This window comes from Muntiacus reevesi, chromosome X, assembly GCF_963930625.1.
Source record: "Muntiacus reevesi chromosome X, mMunRee1.1, whole genome shotgun sequence".
Lineage (NCBI taxonomy): Eukaryota > Metazoa > Chordata > Mammalia > Artiodactyla > Cervidae > Muntiacus > Muntiacus reevesi.
In genome coordinates, this window is record NC_089271.1 from 51,453,667 (window position 1) to 51,474,751 (window position 21,085).

Sequence of the window (21,085 nt, forward strand, 5' to 3'; positions counted from 1 at the left end):
TATGATTCTAATTCCCTTGCATTTATAGTTGATTCTAATAAATAGGTGGACTGAGTCTCTGATTACTCTTCTTGGTGAGGAAGGCTCCAGGGGGTGGTTCTGAAAGGCAAAGATCATTAATGCCTTTCACTTGCCTGTACTTCTGAGGTCTAAGGTGTTTCCTCTTCAGGTTCCGTGTTGTTGCTCGTCTTCTACGGACGCAAAATCATTATGGCCCATTCTAGTAGCTATGAATTCACCTAACCCCCCAATTTTCTCCTACTACTTACCAGACCTTTTATCTGAATGGATCATGTACAAGAGAGACAAGGACATTTTTCATGAATTCACAGAGATCCGTTAGGTTGTGTATTTTGGCCTGTGTGGGTTGCTGTAGGGGGACATAGTAAGCAGTGTACTGAACCAAGTAGTAATTAGTCTTTCGATCTAGGACAGTGTCCATCCAACGGGAGAATCCAGGTAGCTGAACCAGAATTAAATTTCAGTCTCTCAGGCTCCCCCGCTGCTGGCTGGGCTGCCATCCAGAGGGTTAGCAGCCAGGCTGGTCTAGGTCACTCGGTGAAAGAAAGATTATACCCAGGATGTTCAACAGAGGATCCCACATTGTCAAAATATGTCCCTGTAACCCCTGATCTTAATTAACTACCCAGGGAGTAGCTGAAAAGAGCTGATTCCTTTCCAGCCATATTCATTGACCCAACTGCCATAATAGGGTGTATGAACCAGAAGCAGGTAAGGATGGTAGACTGAAATCCTTTGGAGTCCATTTAAAGATTTTTTAAACATATAAATTTTATTTTCCCGATGATCATTATTATTGCAAAAAGTGCTTAATAATACATAGAAAGTAAAAGCCTCTTTGTAATCTCATCCTGGAGAGTCTGCCAAAGAGTTATCTGAAAATTTCCAGGAAATGTTTGGTTGATTCTTTCTGTGGTATTAGAGGTTGTTAGCCTGATCCATTCTTTTTTTTTTTTTTTTTTTTTTTTTTTTTTTTAATATTATTTTATTAGTTGGAGGCCAATCACTTCACAACATTTCAGTGGGTTTTGTCATACATTGGCATGAATCAGCCATATAGTTACACGTATTCCCCATCCCGATCCCCCCTCCCACCTCCCTCCCCACCCGACTCCTCAGGGTCCTCCCAGTGCACCACCCAGATGCCCATCAACAGATGAATGGATAAGGAAGCTGTGGTACATATACACCATGGAATATTACTCAGCCGTTAAAAAGAATTCATTTGAATCAGTTCTAATGAGATGGATGAAACTGGAGCCCATTATACAGAGTGAAGTAAGTCTGATCCATTCTTTATTAGGTTCCTCATTGGTTTTTTAACTGATGATTGATTTTTTTTCATTGCCTAGATCATTAATTCACTAGGAGTTACAAAATCGTGATGTTCTAATTCTGTAATTCCTTCTGGATATATTGGCTGGAATGTTTTTATAAAGAAGAACTTTCTCTTATCAACTAGCTGTATTTTCCCTGTTTCTTTAACTGATAAAAAGCTCAAGGGGCTTGCCCCCAGCAAGGCTCTGGGTTTATGGATGCTGAACTTCCTCCTGTGTTCCCCTTAACAGGAACCCACTGAATCAGAGGTCTATTCTGGCCTGTGTTGTTTTAGCACTGGCATTTGCACTGTGTTGCTTTTATGCATGTCTAGTATCCCCTAAGGCAGCATTTAGTCACACTGAACTGTCTGGGCTGCCACATTTTCTCCTGAGGGTACCAATTATTGTTTTTAGGACTCCTACTACATAGGTTTGATTGATCAGTTCCTAATTTGAGTCCATGTTTGAGGAGGCTGTTCCAGTGCTTGACCATACCAGATGCCAGTGGATGGTAGTGAGTGAATCTGATTTCAGTATTGACCATCTGGTGAGGTCCATGTGTAGAGTCTTCTCTTGTGTTGCCTGAGGAAGGTGCTTGCTATGACCAATGCGTTCTCTTGGCCAAACTCTATTAGCCTTTACCCTGCTTCATTCTGTACTCCAAGGCCAAATTTGCCTGTTACTCCAGGTATCTCTTGACTTGCTACTTTTGCATTCCAATCCCCTATAATGAAAAGGACGTCTTTTGGGGGTGTTCGGTCTAGAGTGAGAGGTCTTCCTCTGTTTACAGAATTTGAAGGGGAACTTTTAGCGGGAAAGCTGGTCTTGGCTGGAGTGTGGGGAGGGTGAAGGACACAATCAGGAGACCTGGCTCCTGTCCACTACTGTTACAACCCCAGAAACCTTGCCAACTCATGTACCTTCTCAGGCCATTTAATTCATTTTTAGAAGGATGAGGAAGAACTAGACGGGCCCTAGAGACTGTGCTCACCCTACAAACCTGCCATCCTCTAAGTTCCCAAAACAGGGATTTTTCTGCCCTAGATCAGGGTAGAGGGGAAGTCAGCAAATCCCCAAGGATCAGGAAAAAGGGAGCTCTGGTGGCGATCAGCTGAACGTGTGCACAGAGCCAGTGGGGAGTGCTGGACGTCAGGGGGCAAAAACGGTATGAAACGAAACACACATACACAAATGAATACATGGGAAAATGGGAAAATAGGAATAAGAGCAGTGTTTTCTATCAATGTCAATATGTTGGTTGTGATCATAGTCTGACAAGATGTTACCACTGGGGTGAAACTGGGTACTATGCCCTAAATGTCTGTGTCTCCCCCTCCCCAGATTTCATAGATTGAAATCCTTATCCTCAAGGTGATGGTACTAGGAGATGGGAACTTTGGGAGGTAATTAGGTCATGAGGTTGGAGTTCTTATGAATAGAGTTAGTGCCCTTATAGGCAAAGACGTGAAATGAATGTGGGACACCAGCCATGTGTTTCTCACCCTCAGCAGGGGCATGGTGATGAATCTCAGGGGCAGCAAGTCTGGCATCTGCCCCCCCTGCCCTTGCCCTGAGTCCCTAGTGCCGGGTCAGGGTCACCTCCTTACAGAATTCCTGTCGCTGGAGCCCTCTCCCTCCTCACCTCACACACACTGCCTTGTCCCTCTGTAGCCAGGGCTGGGGACCACTGGGGCTGCTCCAGTTGGCTGGCATCCTCTTGCTGGGCTCAGAAGTTCTCCGTCTCTAGTATTTTCTGCATTACTCTACAAAATCAAATTTATAACTAGTCGTGTCATCCAGAGATGCTTGCAGAGTCTTTTAGAGGGAATAATTAATCTTTTAGCAAAATGAGTACAGCACACACAGAGTTGTGTTGCTCTCTACATGTGTGGTAAAGATGCTAAAAATAAAGCATCTGAATACATATGTGAGAAGCAGTAATCACTGCAGTATCAGCATGAACAGAAATGAGCAAACAGGAAATGAATAAGATAATGTCCGATAAAAAGGAAGTCTATGAAGAAAACAAATGCATAGTGAGGAGTTAGAGAGTTATGGGATAGGTCAGGGAAGAAAAACATTGAGGAAAACACATTTGAGTGATAATATCTTATGTGTGGATTTTTGAGAATGATACAAATGAACTTATTTACAAAACAGAAATAAACTTACAGATGTAGAAAACAAATTTATGGTTACCAAAGGGAGGTGGGGAAGAGAATTAAATTGGAAGTTTGAGATTAAATTATACACAGTACTATGAGTAAAATAAAGAACAAAGCTCGACTATATTAATCAGGAAAATTAAACTGCTAGACGGTGAAATGGACAGGTAAGCCTGGTGTGTGGCAGTGTATGGGGTAGTAAAGACTTGGACACGACATGACGACTGAACAATGACAAACCGTTAGATAAATATCCAAATGTAAAAAGAGAAAACCTGCATAGAGAAAAGTACAGTCCTGTCCTTGAATGGGCTAAGAAAATCTTTGGCCCCAGCCCAGAGACTCCACCCACTGGTGGGATGATCAAGAAGGCAGGTGCTCCATGGCCTTGACAGTTTCTTTCTTTCTTTTCTGTCTTTCTTTTTTTTTTTTTTTTTACCAATAAAGACAGCTTTTACTTCTTAATAGAGGAAGGCAATTGAGAAAAGTAAGGCCTTGACAGTTTCTGTGGCCTCTGTCAAAGGTGCTCTGCCTCCAAGGCTCACCCCGTCACACCACTCATACACCTGCTCAAATGTCTTTTTTTTTCTTTTTAAAAGAATTATTGAAATGTAGTTGATTAGCAATGTTGTATTAGTTTCAGTATCTTGTAATAACCTATAATAGAAGAGAATGTAAAAATAATGACTGTATAACTGAATCACTTTACTGTGCACTAGAAACTAATACAACATTTCTAATCAACTGCATTTCAATATAAATTTTTTAAACAGAAAAAAAGACATTTGAGCAGGTGCATGAGCGGTGTGACGGGGTGAGCCTTAGAGGCAGAGCACCTTTGGCAGGGGCCACAGTAAGTGTCAAGGCCATGGAGCGCCTGCCTTCTTGATTATCCCACCACGGGGTGGCATCTCTGGGCTGGGGCCAGAGATTTTCTTAGCCCATTCAAGGACAGGACTGTCCTTTTCTCCATGCAGATTTTCTCGTTTTACATTCAGATATTTGTCTGAGTTTGTTGTTGTTGTTCAGTCACCAAGTCGTGCCTGAGTCTTCACGACGCCATGGACTGCAGCATGGCCGGCTTCCCTGTCCATCTCATCATCTAACAGTTTAATTTCCCAGACTAACTTAAACATTAAGTTAGTTTTAATAATATGATTAGCACTGATGCACCTACCACCCAAGAGAAAAGGTATGGCCTTAGGAATAATTCCATCTAACCACGTGTTTCCTCAATTCCTGGCCCTGCCTGTCCTCAACTGAGGTAAACATCATCCTAAATACCAAGTTCACCAATTTTTTATTTCCTTTTAATATAATTTTATCACAACTATGCAAAATCCTAAATAATTCTTTTTAATTTTATAAAAGTGTGTTACGCTTTTTATACTATTTTGGGAATCACAGTCTGGTTTTTTTTTCCCTTAAATTCATCCCTATTGTTGGGTACTGTTCTGGTTCATTCATTTTGACTCCATTCACTTTTGTTTCCAGGTTTTGCTATCATGAACAAGATACCATGCATATTCTATGTTTCATGTGCAAAGTGGTTCTCTTAGATATATTCCTAAGCACGGACAGGATAGAATGTGAGGACTGTAAATATTCACTGTAGGAGGACATGCCAACTATCTTCTGAAGTGGTCACACTGATTTATATTCCTTCAACAGGGCAAGAAGATCGTGTATTTATATATCCTCTCCAACAGTCTGTTTTGTCAGACATAATTTTTGCAAGTTGAATGGGTGTTAAATGTTATCTCATTATTTGTATTTCCCTGATCACTAATGACTTTGAACATCTCTTCATATGATTATTGGCTCCGTCTTTCTTCTCTGAAATAGTCTAATAGACTTAGCTTTTTAAAAACATAACCATAGTACTATTATGACACTGACATTAACAGTGATTCCTGGTGCGGTATTAGACTAGTATGCATACCAAACATGCTTCCACTGCTTCCATTTCTTCTTTCATGTATTCATTCAACAAACACCCAGACCAGGACTATAGGGGCAGAAAGAGAATCTGGGATAATCAGAGACTCTAACCATCTAAGAAAGGAAAAATTGGCTAAGAGTGTAAAAGTATGCTCTGCCATTCATAAGGCTGGGGGAACAGACACAGATAAAGTCAGATGAAAATTAATAGGAAACATTATTTCTTTCAAGGATGTCCTGTATCTGTAATGCCATAAAGAACTCCTGCTTTGAGGGACTGCTGCTGTTTTACTCACTGAGAAACTTTGTTCTCTACAATCATAAAGTATCAGAAACTGTTTGATATCAGTCTAGTTAAAACATCCCACTCTTGCTGAAGATTTTAAGTCACTTACACACAAAAGAGCATCTAAGGTTTCCAACCCCAGTGCAGAGACAGGGGGTATCTAGGTAGAAAATTCCATATCTATCGTAACTTTATGGTTTCCAAGGAAACAGGATTCTGAATTCACTTTATAGTCCACATACAGCCCTGCTTTGCTTTGAGTTTACCAAAACACTGCTTCATTCGCATTTGATCTGAACTTCACCATTCCTCAGAATTTCATAACTCCATTTTTTCTTTTGTTTAGTGAACCACTCCATGGTTCCTCTGGTGTGTGGTCTCCCTCACTGACTGATAAATTTGTCAGACTACAGATTAATCCCAAGATGTTCTTAGGCTAATTGGAATAGGACACCCTTCTATTCCATATTGTTAAACCGAGGCCCAGATGGAATGTCACTAGACTGAGAGCATCCAGCAAGTTCACACCTGAGCTCCTCCAAACACCTTCCATACCTGAGGATTCAGAAGGGCCTGAAGTGGGATACAGAGCCCTCCACCTCTGTCAGGAGGATTCCATGAAGGAGATATTGGAACTTGGTTTTGAAAAATACGTAGGCATTCCCAGGAGAAAGGCAGCATGACTTCTTCTTCATCTGCCCCAGAGACATCTCCCAGAGGGTAAGGGCATCTCCAGGCTTTCCTTACTGGAAGTGACAAGGGGCAACAAGCAGGTTAAAGGGCAGAAGCAGTCTTGTCTTAATTTTTTATTTTCCATTTATTTTTATTAGTTGGAGGCTAATTACTTTACAATATTGAAGTGGTTTTTGTCATACGTTGACACGAATCAGCCATGGATTTACAAGTATTCCCCATCCCGATCCCCTCCTCCCACCTCCCTCTCCACCCGAAGGTCTTGTCTTAAAGCTACGTTTGCAAAGTAAGGGCACTATTACTATTTACATTTTATTTTATGAAAAAAAAAAGCAATTTTTCCTAAAATATTTTTATTGACATATTGTATTAGAGGAAGGGAAAATTTTTTAAAAATTGGTATAAACTTCTTTTAGCTGGGGTGGCTGGAGTGGGTATGTCTATCATGTCGATTTGGGAGCATCCAAACCCCACAGCCAACCCCACAAGCCCAGCAGAGGGGAAGCTTACACAGACTCCTTCCCCTTTTCCTCCAGTGCTATACCCTAGGAGGGCCTGTAGGTCCCTGATTTCTTCCCTTTCGCCCCTCGTGGTATGTTCCAGGAGGAGCCTGCAAGCAGTCCGACTTCTCATCCCCTGTTATCTGCCAGGAGATAATAGCCACTGGCATCTCTGTGTCTTTCCAGAGGCCTCTCAGCTTCTCTGAACACCATTACATAGATCCATAGAGTTCAGAGTCAAAGGCCCTTTCTCCAAGAAGCCCGCCAGAGAAACGCCCCCATTCTTGCTTCCCACCGCCGGTGAGACAGGGCCACCGCTCCGCAACGTGAGTAGAGGCGTCCTCATCCTCCGTACGGAATGGACACTCCTCCAACATGGCGTGCCCCACGGGGAATCGCAACTCTGGCGCGGCCACGTTCCCCGCCTGACAACGCTGCCGAGGGGCACGGAATGCCCGGAAACATCGACTCCGTAACAGGCGATGTTGACTGTTGGTTGACTGCGGCTTCGAACGTGTTTTGCGCCTGTGCAGAGCCACGCCCCTTCGCGTGTGAACCTCCCACCCAAGCCCCGAGAAGGGGCGGTGCTAGGGGTGGTGACCGGAAGCGGCTGCAGTTTTCAGTCGCGGTTTCAGAGTTGTTGTGCAGAGGATCGCGGTGCTCTGTGTCCGAGCGGTGTGAAGGTAAAGGGGACCCGGGGAGGGTGAGTGTTGGGGAATTCTGTCTGGTCAGTGATGGAGTCGGTTGTCTGGCTATAGCTGGATGACTCGCTTTTTATTTTTCAGGCTTTCCTCTTTTCTCATATCAATGTTAAGATCTTAAAGTTCACTCTGAGACCCACAGGGTTCGGTGCTTTATATTCTAAGTGTTTTCTAAGAGTGGATTTTTTTTTTTTGGTCCATGAATTATTTAGAAGTGCGCTTTCATTTTACAAAAGTTTATCTTTTTACTAGACTTTTAAGTTTTCTTTGGTTAGAAAAATGTCTGCATGAAGCTCATTTCTTGAAATCTGAGGGGACTCATGGCCTAGTCCTTGGTGAATTTTTAATGAGTGTTCCCTGTATAATTCGAAAATAGTATTTAATTGTTTAGCTATCACTTGTGGTGTACAAAATTTGTACTCTTTTGTTTGCTTATTCTCTTACAGAGAAAGGAGAGATTAAGTCTTCACTGTGATAATGATTTTATTCATTTCTTGTTCCGCTGTCCGTGATCCAATTTGAGTTGTTTTGTATGAAGCGGTGAGTCTTAGATCGAGGTGCATGTATTTGATGTTCAGTTACTTAAGCACTGTTTGTTAAAAAGACTGCAGTTCCTCCACTGACTCCTTTGGTACCTTTGTCAAAAATAAATTTGCCATACTTTTGTGCAGCTACTTCTAGATTCTTTGTGTTCCATTTGTCTATGTGTCTCTCTGCTTTTATGGTGAAAATATGTTGAATTTGTCAATACCGTATGAATTTATATGATTTTTCTTCTTTTGTCTGTTAATATGGGGGAATCCCCTTATTGATTTTTGAATATTGAACCAGCCTTACATTCCTGGAATTAACTTCACTTGCTTGTGGTGTATAATTCTTTTTTTTTTTGTATTGCAGGAATTATTAATTAATGCTTTTTTTGAGGATTTTTGTGTCCAAGTTTGTGACAGACATTGGTCTGTAGTTTTCCTTTTCTGTCCTGTCTTTGGTTTTAGTATTAGGATAATCCTGTCTCAGTAACTGAGTTAGGACGTGTTCTCTCCTCTTGTATTTTCTGAAAGAGATTATGTAGATGATATTTTTTCTTTTAATGTTCAGTAGAATTCTCCAGTGAAACCATCTGGGCCTGGAGATTTCCTTTTGGAAGCTTTTGATTATGGCTTCAATTTCTGCAGTAGTTAAATAACTGTTCAGGTTATCTATTTAGTGTCTGTTCAGAGTACCTACAATAGTGCGTAAAAAGTAGGAGTCTATGTTTTGTGAGGAAATTGGACTATTTCATCCATGTTGTTGAATTTATGTGCATAAAGTGGTGTGTGATATTCCCTTACTTTCAATGACTACAGAGATAGTTATATCTCCTGTTTCCTTTCTGATATTGGTAATTTGTGTCTTCCCTTTTTATCTTTGTCAGGCTTGCTAGAGGATTACCAATTTGATTGTCTTTTCAACAAACCAGCTTTTAGTTTCATTGATCTTTCTCTATTTTCAATTTTATTGATTTCCACTCTTACATTTGTTACTTGCTTCCTTCTGATTGCTTTGGGTTTTCTTTGCTCTTCTTTTTCTAGTATCTTATGGTGGGAGCTTACCTTATTGATTTAATACCTTATTTCTTTTCTAATATAAACATTTAGGGTTATAAATTTACCTTTCACCACTGCTTTATCTGCGTCCCAAATTGTGATATGTTGTATTTTCATTTTCATTCATTGCTTTTTAATATCCTTTGAGACTTCCTCTTTGATCCATTGGTTATATAGAAATGTATTTTTTTTTAAATGTATTGTTTAATTTCCAAAGTTTGGCAACTTTCCTGTTAGCTGTTATTGATTTCTAGTTTGATGCTATTATAATCAGAGAACATAAGCTGTGTGATTTCAATTTGTTAAGGTTTGTTTTATGTCCCTGGAGAGTGTCACACAGGTGCTTGTAGAGAATGTGTGTTCTCTTAGTGTTTGACTGGAGTAGGATGGATATGCTCAGTTAGGACTCTTTTCTTGGTCCTTTGATTAAGGGGTGCAGGCTTTTCTTAGAGCTTTGTTGTCTGTGCCTGTTGATGGTTCTGAGTTATAAGCTTCTCTAGTGGCCTGTTTGTGATACTTGTGAGGGATAAGGAAACCCAGGGAACTCACTACAGTTGTTCCTTAGGCCCTGAGATCTGTGGACCGTGCCTTTTCTTTTTAACTTTGAGTCTTTCTATTTGTATTTGTTGTTATGTCATTTCCCCGCCCCCCCCCTCCGGTCTCTTCCACATTCATTATTCTGTTCCATCTGTATTTTCCTGTATTAAGTTTGTAAATTTAAATTTTGCTAGGGAATCACCTGTTTCACATCAATATAAACTATGTTGCTATACAGTTATGCATAATATCCTATGATAACTACTTTGAAACACTGCCTTATCTGGAAATGATTCTCATTCTGTCTTCCCTCTCTGTATATGTGTGCGTGTGTGCCTGTGTGTGTGTGTGAGAGAGAATGTATATGTCTTTTAACTCTTCTTTATCTCATTTGCTATGGAGTTATCTATGATATTGGTCATTTTAAAGGACCAGCTCTTTGTTTTCTTTAAACTCCTATTATATCCTTTTGATTTATTTAAGGCTTTTCTTAATTACTGTTTTCCTTGGGGGCGAGTTGCTTAATTTTGTTTTTTTTTTCTATGTTTTAGAGTGAATACTTAGCTCTCTTTTGTTCTTGTTCATTTTTTTATTTATTATTTTATTGAAGGGTAATTGCTTTACATAATTTTGTTGTTTTCTGAACATGAGAAAACCTCAGCCTCAACATGAATCAGCCATTGATAGGCCTACATGCATCCCCTCCCTTTTGAATCTCCATCCCATCTCCCTCCCCATCCCACCTCTCTAGGTAGATACAGAGCCCCTGTTTGAGTTTCCTGAGCCATACAGCAATTTCCCAGCTGCTATCTGTTTTACATATGGTAGTGTAAGTTTCCATGTTACTCTTTCCGTGCATCTCACCCTCTCCTCCCCTCTTCTCATGTCCTTAAGTCTGTTCTCTATGTCTGTTTCTCCACTGTTGTCCTGTAAATAAATTCTTCAGAACCATTTATCTAGATTCTGTACGTCTGTGTTAGAATACGATATTTATCTTTCTGTTTCTTACTCACTTCACTCTGTGTAATAGGTTCTAGATTCATCCACCTCATATACCCTGAGGAAACCAGGGTTGAGAAAGACATGTATTTATCTCTCGTTTGTTTTATCTATTTATTTGTATAGAATATTTATTTTGTTGGCCTTTGGGGGCAATTTGATACATCACCAGTGTATTACAGCTGAGCCGTTAATCTTGTAGCTTCACCACTGTTAACTGGTTCATTTTTATGACACTGCTGAAAAATCAGCTGTTTCTATAGAGATTAAAGATAAAAACTTTTTGAGAAAAGTGCAAGTTCCTTTTGTATACCTACAGAAGATTTTCCCACTCTATTAGATTTTTCATCTCTCACAATATTTATTTTCTTTAAATTAGTGGTAACTGGTGTTGCTATATTTTTTACCTTGCTCTATGGAATACATTCTTGGACTTCTGCCCTCTTAGTTTGTCTATGGCCGTAGGTATCAAAGACCCTCATACATCTGCTCAAGCTCCAGGTGACGCCATCTGCACCTGTTATATTTATTTTTAATTAAAAATAAAGCCATTAAAATATATACATCTCACTGTGTATACAACTTTAGCATGTTCCATGACTTCTGGTAAAAACTGTGTAGCCTTTGTATTGATTTCCAACTTTGATCCTGGGTTATTTAGGAAAGTGCTCCTTTTCTTTTTTCTTTTTCCCTTGTGGCTCAGTGGGTAAAGAATCTGACTGCAATGTGGGAGACCTGGGTTCGATCCCTGGGTTGGGGAGATCCCCTGGAGAAGGGATAGGCTACCGACTCCAGTATTCTGGCCTGGAGAATTCCATGGACTGGATAGTCCATGTGGTTGCAAAGAGTTGGACACGACTGAGCGACTTTCACTTTCTGTTTCTTTTAAAGCATTTATTTATTTAGTTATATAAAAGAGACATACATATATATATGTTCAATACCTTAAAATTCATCAATTTGAAGTGTATGGTTCAGTGATTTTGGTACAATCACAGAATTGTTTAGTCAACACCACAGTATAATTTTAGAACGTTTTCAACACCCCAGAAAGAAGCTTTTCATGCATTAGCAGACATTCATCATTCATGCCACCCTACATCCCCAGCCCTAGGGAACTTCTAATCAGTTTTCTGTCTCATGTGTTTGCCTAAATGACGTTGAATATCTTATACTATAAGATAACATCTTATATACTATATGCTTATATAGACTATATATACACATAGTATATATAAGTATATACTACAGTATAACATCTTATACTATAACATTCAGACAACTACCAGGTTTTTTCTGGCCATGTTATTTGATAGAATTGTGTAAAAAGTTCTCTAAACATAAGAAAAGAAAGCATATTCTCACTTTCTCTGACACAATGTCATCTTTGCATGTTTAAAATTTAACCTATTCATACTTTTCATTTTACTTTACTTTTTATTTTGTTTACTTTCTTGTTTCTTAACTTCTCTTATCTTAAGTTCCTCCTCATTTTATGTGGTACTTTCCCTTTCCCAACAAGGATGACTAAATCTTTAGTGCCTGGATTAGTTGATCATAATGAAATTGTATCTCAGCTTGGACAGGGAGACACCTTCCCCTCCCTCGTTCCCTCAACGGGAGAAACAGTTTCTCCTTCTGGATGTTATTGTGGTAATTAAAAATTTTAGTCCCAGACTGTTAGTAATTTCCTTATGGCATATATCTTCTGTCTTAAGAAACTTTACTTAATATTTTTTCCAAATTATAATGTTTTCAACATCTGTTTAATAATAAAACCATGTTTATTTTGAGCCTCCCACATGTAAGGTACCATGTGGTATACCATTGAGAACGTGAGCTTTGAAGCCAGGTAGACTGACTTCAATTTAACATCACTGAACCTCTGTTTCTATATGCATACTGTGAGATGATAATAATTACAGCAGTACACAAATAATGTGATTGATGTGCACACTAAATGAGATACCTACTTCTTCATATTACCTGATTCCTTGTAATAACCGTACTTGCTAATATGAATTAAATATTTATCTGGGGCAGTCTGTTGCTGAGTTCCTTAAAAATACCAACTCATTTAATTCTCACAGTCCCTTGAAATAAATATTTTTGATTTGTTTTAGGGAAAAGAAAGCCTGAAGAAACATTTTCATATCCATATAGCTAAAGGATGACAGAGCTAGAAATGAAGCTTTTTTTAGTTTTAGTCTAAGTCTCATGGTCACACTCATTTTCCCTTTTGATGAATGACCTGAATAGGTCGATGTGAATAGGTTCAATAGGTTGAATAGGTTGATGTGACTGTCTACTCCACAGTATGCCATGCCATAACAATTCTCTGGTGCTCTCAGGAAGCACTTGTGGGCTGAATGCAGAATAACTGACCACGTGAACACTGTCTTTCCAGGTTTCTTGGAATCTCTGCTTAGCCCTTGGGACAGACCCTGTGGTGAAGGCTGCAGGATCTTCCATTTCCAGCATCAGCAGCTGTGGTTAAGTCCACAGGTGCCCACCTGACCTCGGGTTCCTGGGAAGAGCAGAGTTGTCAGCAAGAGATCCGGGGGGTAAAGCCCAGCGGGAAGATGCCAGGCAATCGGAGTGCTGCTGGGCCGTCCGTGACCCTGACTCCAGGGGGCCGTGACAACTCCTGTGAGGTAAGGAGTAGGAAAAGGCACCCGGGGACAGAAATTCTCCAGAATGAAGGATAGTATCTCATTATTTTAATTTGTATGAGTTTTTTTTAATCAGGCAACATAATCAGGGCATTTTTATTGCTGATTTATGTATGTGAATTTCTTTCTGTCCATTGTTGATTTATTTATATTGACTTAAGGATTTTTACAGAGTTTTTTTGAAGAGTAAGCTTAATAACCTTTTACCATTCTTATATATTGGGTTGTCCAAAAAGTTTGTTTGGGGTTTTCTGTACGATGTTATGGAAAAAACCCAAATGAACTTTTTGGTTAACCCAATATTTCTGTGAATATTTTTTGCCACTTTGTAATTTGAAATTGGCTTCTAGTTCAGTTATAAGTGACAAAGGTGCCAAAGAGTTCTCAAAGTCTTCTTGAAACAATGACTCTTCCCTGATTTGTTTCTCCCAGATTCCAGTTCCCTAGAAGCAAGCTCTCTTAAACTTTTTAATGGATTTCTTTTTAGTTTTGAACATTATCTATAGACTTTCCACTATGGAAGGTAGAGATTTAGCTTTTCCATGCACCTCCACTCATATACACATTTGCCTCTACCTATCAGTGTTCTGATTAGATCTATCGTGTTTATTATTGTGACTGTTTATAGTTCAGTCATGTAGTTTCCATGCTTACTGTTTCTTCACAACTTTTACTTTTCCCTGGAATTAACTATTTTTCAATGGATTGATCATTTCTTTGCTTTACTATAGACATATCAATAATTCAACTCCAAATTCTTTCTAGTTATTTAAATCTCCTCTCTGTATGTTCAGACATAGACGTTAAAGAATCTGCCTGTAATGTGAGACTCAGGTTCAATTCCTTGGTCAGGAAGATCCCCTGGAGAAGGGACTGGCAACCCACTGCAGTATTCTTGCCTTGAGAATCCCATGGACAGAGGAGCCTGGTGGGCTACAACCCATGGGTTGCAAAGAGTCAGACACACACATAGTGACATTACTTATAAATACTCATAGCATGTTTACTGTGAACCCAGCACTGTTAAACACACACTTCATCTACTAAGTCATGTTTGTTACGATCTGGAGAAGTAGGTACCATTTTTATTCTCGTTTTTTATAAGAGGAAACTGTTGTTTGTTAGTTAGTTGCTGAGCCGTATCTAACTCTTTTTTTTTTTTCTAAAAAATTAATAACACTTTATTTTCTACCTTTATTTTTTTATTTATTTATATATTTTATATTGTAGTGGTTTTTGCCATACACTGACATGAATCAGCCATGGATTTACATGTGTTCCCCTTCCCGATCTCCCCTCCTGCCTCCCTCTCCATCCCGTCCCTCTGGGTCTTCCCAGTGCACCAGCCCTGAGCACTTGTCTCATGCATCCAACCTGGGCTGGTGATCTGTTTCACCCTTGATAGTATACTTGTTTCAATGCTATTCTCTCAGAACATCCCACCCTCGCCTTCTCCCACAGAGTCCCAAAGTCTGCTCTGTACATCTGTGTCTCTTTTTCTGCTTTGCATATAGTATTATCATTACCATCTTTTTAAATTCCATATATATGCGTTAGTATTCTGTATTCGTCTCTATCTTTCTGGCTTACTTCCCTCTGTAGAATGGGCTCCAATTTCATCCATCTTGTTAGAACTGATTCAAATGAATCCTTTTTAATGGCTGAGTCATATTCCATTCTGTACATGTACCATAGCTTCCTTCTCCATTCGTCTGCTGATGGGCATCTAGGTTGCTTCCATGTCCTGGCAATTATAAACAGTGCTGCAATGAACATTGGGGTACACGCGTCTCTTTCAGATCTGATTTCCTCGGTGTGTATGCCCAGGAGTGGAATTTCTGAGTCATATGGCAGTTCTATTTCCAGTTTTTTAAAGAACCTCCAGTCTGTTCTCCATAGTGGCTGTACTAGTTTGCATTCCCACCAACAGTGTAAGAGGGTTCCCTTTTCTCCACACCCTCTCCGGCATTTATTGCTTGTAGACTTGACAAAAGACTTATTTCACTGTTTAAAAGATTTACATATGTTTTGATATACATGTAAGTGGCAGAGGAAGCATTTATAAGTACCAGTTTTCTCAAGGAAATACTCTAAGAAAAGGGAGAAGATCTCTTTCAGTAACAGGGAAAATTCCATTTTTAAATATCCTTGCACTTTCCCTTTTGTTATAACAGCACATTTTTCTAATTATCTCCATTGTAATTTCTACCTTTGTCTGGGCAGTGTGCGGCCACCTAAATATCTAGCAATTCCGTATAACAGCAAAATAAAGCAGTTAGGAAAATCATCATAGGGTGAATTTTAAAAGTCAGTGCAGCGTTCAGAATGGGAGAAAATAATAGCAAACAAAGCAACTGACAAAGAATTAATCTCAAAAATATACAAGCAGCTCCTGCAGCTCATTCAGGAAAAATAAATGACCCAATCAAAAAATGGGCCAAGAAACTAAACAGATATTGCTCCAAAAAAGACATACAGATGGCTAACAAACACATGAAAAGATGCTCAACATCACTCATTATCAGAGAAATGAAAAATCATATCCACAATGGGGTACCATCTCATGCCAGTCAGAATGGCTGCTATCCAAAAGTCTACAAACAATAAATGTTGGGGAGGATGCCGAGAAAAAGGAACCCTCTTACAATGTGGTGGGAATGCAAACTAGTACAGACACTATGGAGACCAGTGTGGAGATTCCTTGAAAAACTGGAAATAGAACTGCCATACAACCCCGCAGTCCCACTGCTGGGCATACACACTGAGGAAACCAGAATTGAAAGAGACACGTGTACCCCAATGTTCATTGCAGCACTGTTTGCAATAGCCAGGACGTGGAAGCTACCTAGATGTCCATCAGCAGACGAATGGATAGGAAAGCTGTGGTACATGTACAGAATGCAATATTACTCAGCCATTAGAAAGAATACATTTGAATCATTTCTAATGAGGTGGATGAAACTGGAGCCTATTATACAGAGTGAAGCAAGTCAGAAAGAAAAACACCAATACAGTATACTAATGCATATAGATAGAATTTAGAAAGATGGTAATGATGACGCTATATGCGAAACAGCAAAAGAGACACCGATGTGAAGAACAGTCTTTTGGACTCTGGGGCAGAAGGCGAGGGTGGGATGATTTGAGAGGGTAGTGTTGAAACATGTATATTTTCATATGTGAAGCGGATCACCGGTCCAGGTTTGATGCATGAGACAGGGTGCTCAGGGCTGGTGCACTGGGATGACCCTGGGGGATGGGATGGGGAGGGAGGTGGGAGCGGGATTCTGGATGGGGAACACATATGCGCCTGTGGCTGAATCATGTCGATGTTTCGCAAAAACCACTGCAATATTGTAAATTAATTAGCCTCCATTTAAATTAAATAAATTTAGGAAAGAAAAAAACAAGAGAGACCATTTAGCTTTCTCAGATTGAAAATAGTTGAAAAACCAGAGAGAAAATTTACCTTTCTAAGGCATCTTTGCACTCCTGATACCTCTCTTCCAACAGCTGCAAGGATCAGAAACATCATGTTCTCTTCTGACAGCACAAATATGTCTACTGTTTGAAGGGACCTCCACTACGATAGCTTATGGTACAATACTGTCTGTCCCCTCCTATCTTTGAGTGGACAGAAACCTAACTAGGGTTTTTGTTTAGAGATATTGCAAATGTGAACTAGGTGTAAGGAGGAAAGCCGTATAATAAAGTTTACACCGGGGCCGGGGGGAAATAAAGAAATGAAAGTCAGTGCAAAGAACCTACTGTATAGCACAGGGAGCTCAGCTCGGTGCTCTGTGATGACCTAGATGGATGGGACTGGGGGAAGGCTGTAGAAACGAGGTCCAAAAGGAAGGGGATGTATGTATACATATAGCTGATTCAGTTTGTTGTACAGAGGAAACTAATACAACATTGTAAAGCAACTGTACCTCAAACAAAGTGCAATATACGTGTTGGAGGAAAAAACCTTTAAATATGTTTTACCAGTGGTTATAGCACATTCTTGATTAGCAATTGTGAAGAAGTTCTCTGTTACTCATAGGTTACTTTTATAAATTGTTAGGTTATCTTTGTTGCTTGCTCTTTCAAATGATTACTTATTTAAGTACTATTTTGCAGTTCCTAAGTAAATGGCAACCCACTCCAGTATTCTTGCCTGGAAAATTCCATGGACAGAGAAGCATGGCAGGCTAAAGTCCATGGGGTCACAAAGAGTGGGACATGACTGAACAAGTAAAAAAAAAATAAAACTTATGAAGTTGTACCCAATCCAAGCCCAAGGAGTAGCTCTCTGGAGGCCTGATAATTAATTTTTAATTGAGTTTTTTTCTTATAAGGTCCAATGAATTTCTCCTAAAGTCTTGTCTTTCAATAATTAGCATCACACATACATAGCTTAGCAATGCAGTAATGGTTCCATCTCCCCAGATAATATTTCCCAGATGCAAAACACAAAGACACCCATAGTCATTTCTAGTATATTATTATGAAGCACTCTTTGAAGGGTACAGATTGAACTTTCAGTGCTTAATGTATTTGGCTTTAATTATTTTGGGGCTTCTCTTGTGGCTCAGCTGGTAAAGAATCGCCTGCAATGCGGGAGACTTGGGTTCGATCCCTGGGTTGGGAAGATCCCCTGGAGAAGGGAAAGGCTACCCACTCCAGTATTCTGGCCTAGAGAATTCCATGGACTCCATAGTCCGTGGGATCGCAAAGAGTTGGACATGACTGAGTGACTGTCACTTTCACTTAATTATTTTAAGTCTTGAGGAAGAACCCAGCCTCTGAGCCATTGCTTGCATAGTCCAAATCAGTAACATGCATGCAAATCTCCATGAATAATAGGCATCTTCTTTTGTTTATCCGTACCAGGACTGGAGAGAACGTGCATCCTAAAATTAATTCAGTGTCATAAGACCTATCTGCTGCAATTGCCAGATATAAATACTAGATTTCTGTTCGTCTATTGATTAGGTGATTTCACACCATCCTTCTATCCCTACTGGTAAAGCCATAGTCTAATTCACTGAGTGTTTGTTCCTTTGAATATGAATAGTGCTGTAATTCTGAACTAATGATGCTATTATGGAGTTATTTGATAACTAACTGCTTCTGGACTGTCCAGTTGAGTGGCTCTGAGACCTATATGGTGATCTTTGCTCTATTATTACATCATTCCAAAGAGTCCAATCCCCGTATGTTTTCAATTTTTTTTTGACTTGAGGTTCCACAGCTTTTAAACATTTTGCATGACATGATTCCATCTAGTTTGCAGTTGTATTATGTGCTTTTTTAATTATTCCAAAACACTTAAGTTTATTATTCAAAGTCTCACTGTCAAAAGAGTTAGCTGTACCTGTGCCTGTTCCTGTTTCTTCCAGGATTGTATTCTAATAAGCCTCCTTTTGCTTTTGTACAGCCCCAAACAGGTCCGTTACACAGACTTCATAATGAGAGAGCTCAAGAGATACATGTCTGGTTTTGAAGATTGGTAGTAGCCTCACATATTTTAAGAGAAACTATCCACCAATAATCCTTCGGGGCTACTAAAATAGGCTCAGGGCATTGCCATTTTCCATACGTAGTAGGGAGATCTCTTTTATATATATGTAGATATAGATATAGATATCGGTATGTTGATAGGTTTCTCATCAGTTTGTATGAGGTAAGTGGCTCTAGGAGTAAAGAACCTGCCTGCCAAGGCAGGAGACACAAGAGATATGGGTTCCATCCCTGAGTCAGGAAGATCCCCTGGAGGAGGGCATGGCAACCCACTCCAGTATTCCTGCCTGGAGAATCCCATGGTCAGAGGAACCTGGTGGGCTACAGTCCATAGGGTAGCATAGAGTCAGACACGACGACGGGACTTAACACAGACAAGCAATTTACTATGACTGTCTTTACAGCTATCAGTAGTTTTATTTTATTTTATTTTATTTTATTTTATTTTTATTATTTGGAGGCTAATTACTTCACAACATTTCAGTGGGTTTTGTCATACATTGATATGAATCAGTCATAGAGTTACACGTATTCCCCATCCCGAACCCCCTCCCACCTCCCTCTCCACCCGACTCCTCTGGGTCCTCCCAGTGCACCAGGCCCGAGCACTTGTCTCATGCATCCCACCTGGGCTGGTGATCTGTTTCACCATAGATAATATACATGCTGTTCTTTCGAAACATTCCACCACCACCTTCTCCTACAGAGTTCAAAAGTCTGTTCTGTACATCTGTGTCTCTTTTTCTGTTTTGCATATAGGGTTATCATTAGCATCTTTCTAAATTCCATATATATGTGTTAGTATACTGTAATGTTCTTTATCTTTCTGGCTTACTTCACTCTGTATAATGGGCTCCAGTTTCATCCATCTCATTAGAACTGATTCAAATGAATTCTTTTTAACAGCTGAGTAATATTCCATGGTGTATATATACCACAGCTTCCTTATCCATTCATCTGCTGATGGGCATCTAGGTTGCTTCCATGTCCTGGCTATTATAAACAGTGCTGCAATGAACATTGGGGTACACGTGTCTCTTTCAGATCTGGTTTCCTCAGTGTGTATGCCTAGAAGTGGGATTGCTGGGTCATATTGCAGTTCTATTTCCAGTTTTTTAAGAAATCTCCACACTGTTTTCCATAGCGGCTGTACTAGTTTGCATTCCCACCAACAGTGTAAGAGGGTTCCCTTTTCTCCACACCCTCTCCATCATTTATTGCTTGTAGACTTTTGGATAGCAGCCATCCTGACTGATGTGTAATGGTACCTCATTGTGGTTTTGATTTGCATTTCTCTGATAATGAGTGATGTTGAACATATTTTCATGTGTTTGTTAGTCATCTGTATGTCTTCTTTGGAGAAATGTCTGTTTAGTTCTTTGGCCCATTTTTTGATTGAGTCATTTATTTTTCTGGAATTGAGCTTCAGGAGTTGCTTGTATATTTTTGAGATTAATCCTTTGTCTGTTTCCTCATTTGCTATTATTTTCTCCCAATCTGAGGGCTGTCTTTACACCTTGCTTATAGTTTCCTTTGTTGTGCAAAAGCTTTTAAGTTTCATTAGGTCCCATTTGTTCAGTTTTGCTTTTATTTCCAATATTCTGGGAGGTAGGTCATAGAGGATCTTGCTGTGATTTATGTCAGAGAGTGTTTTGCCTATGTTCTCCTTTAGGAGTTTTATAGTTTCTGGTCTTACATTTAGATCTTTAATCCATTTTGAGTTTATTTTTGTGTATGGTGTTAGAAAGTGTTCTAGTTTCATTCTTTTACAAGTGGTTGACCAGTTTTCCCAGCACCACTTGTTAAAGAGGTTGTCTTTTTTCCATTGTATATCCTTGCCTCCTTTGTCAAAGATAAGGTGTCCATAGGTTCGTGGATTTATCTCTGGGCTTTCTATTCTGTTCCATTGGTCTATATTTCTGTCTTTGTGCCATTACCATACTGTCTTGATGACTGTGGCTTTGTGGTAGAGCCTGAAGTCAGGCAGGTTGATTCCTCCAGTTCCATTCTTCTTTCTCAAGATTACTTTGGCTATTCGAGGTTTTTTGTATTTCCATACAAATTGTGAAATTATTTGTTTTAGTTCTGTGAAAAATACTGTTGGTAGCTTGATAGGGATTGCATTGAATCTATAGATTGCTTTGGGTAGAATAGCCA

General features: G+C 39.6%; 1 protein-coding gene and 1 pseudogene across 4 annotated transcripts in view; one reads left to right on the forward strand and one right to left on the reverse strand.

The window, feature by feature from the left end:
- Positions 1 to 21,085, forward strand: part of ZNF81 (zinc finger protein 81) — a 152,720-nt gene that overhangs the window by 33,700 nt on the left and 97,935 nt on the right. Inside the window, exons 1-3 of one of the 4 annotated variants that reach the window (XM_065915943.1) lie at positions 7,454 to 7,608; positions 8,073 to 8,166; positions 13,156 to 13,402. In XM_065915943.1, the coding sequence (XP_065772015.1) occupies positions 13,331 to 13,402 (72 nt within the window). In that variant the 5' untranslated portion in view covers positions 7,454 to 7,608; positions 8,073 to 8,166; positions 13,156 to 13,330. Of the gene's footprint in view, positions 1 to 7,453; positions 7,609 to 7,944; positions 8,167 to 13,155; positions 13,403 to 21,085 lie in introns of those variants that run through there. The other 3 variants (XM_065915941.1, XM_065915942.1, XM_065915939.1) reach the window with 3 other exon arrangements.
- Positions 10,925 to 11,346, reverse strand: LOC136153807 (ribosomal biogenesis factor-like; annotated as a pseudogene).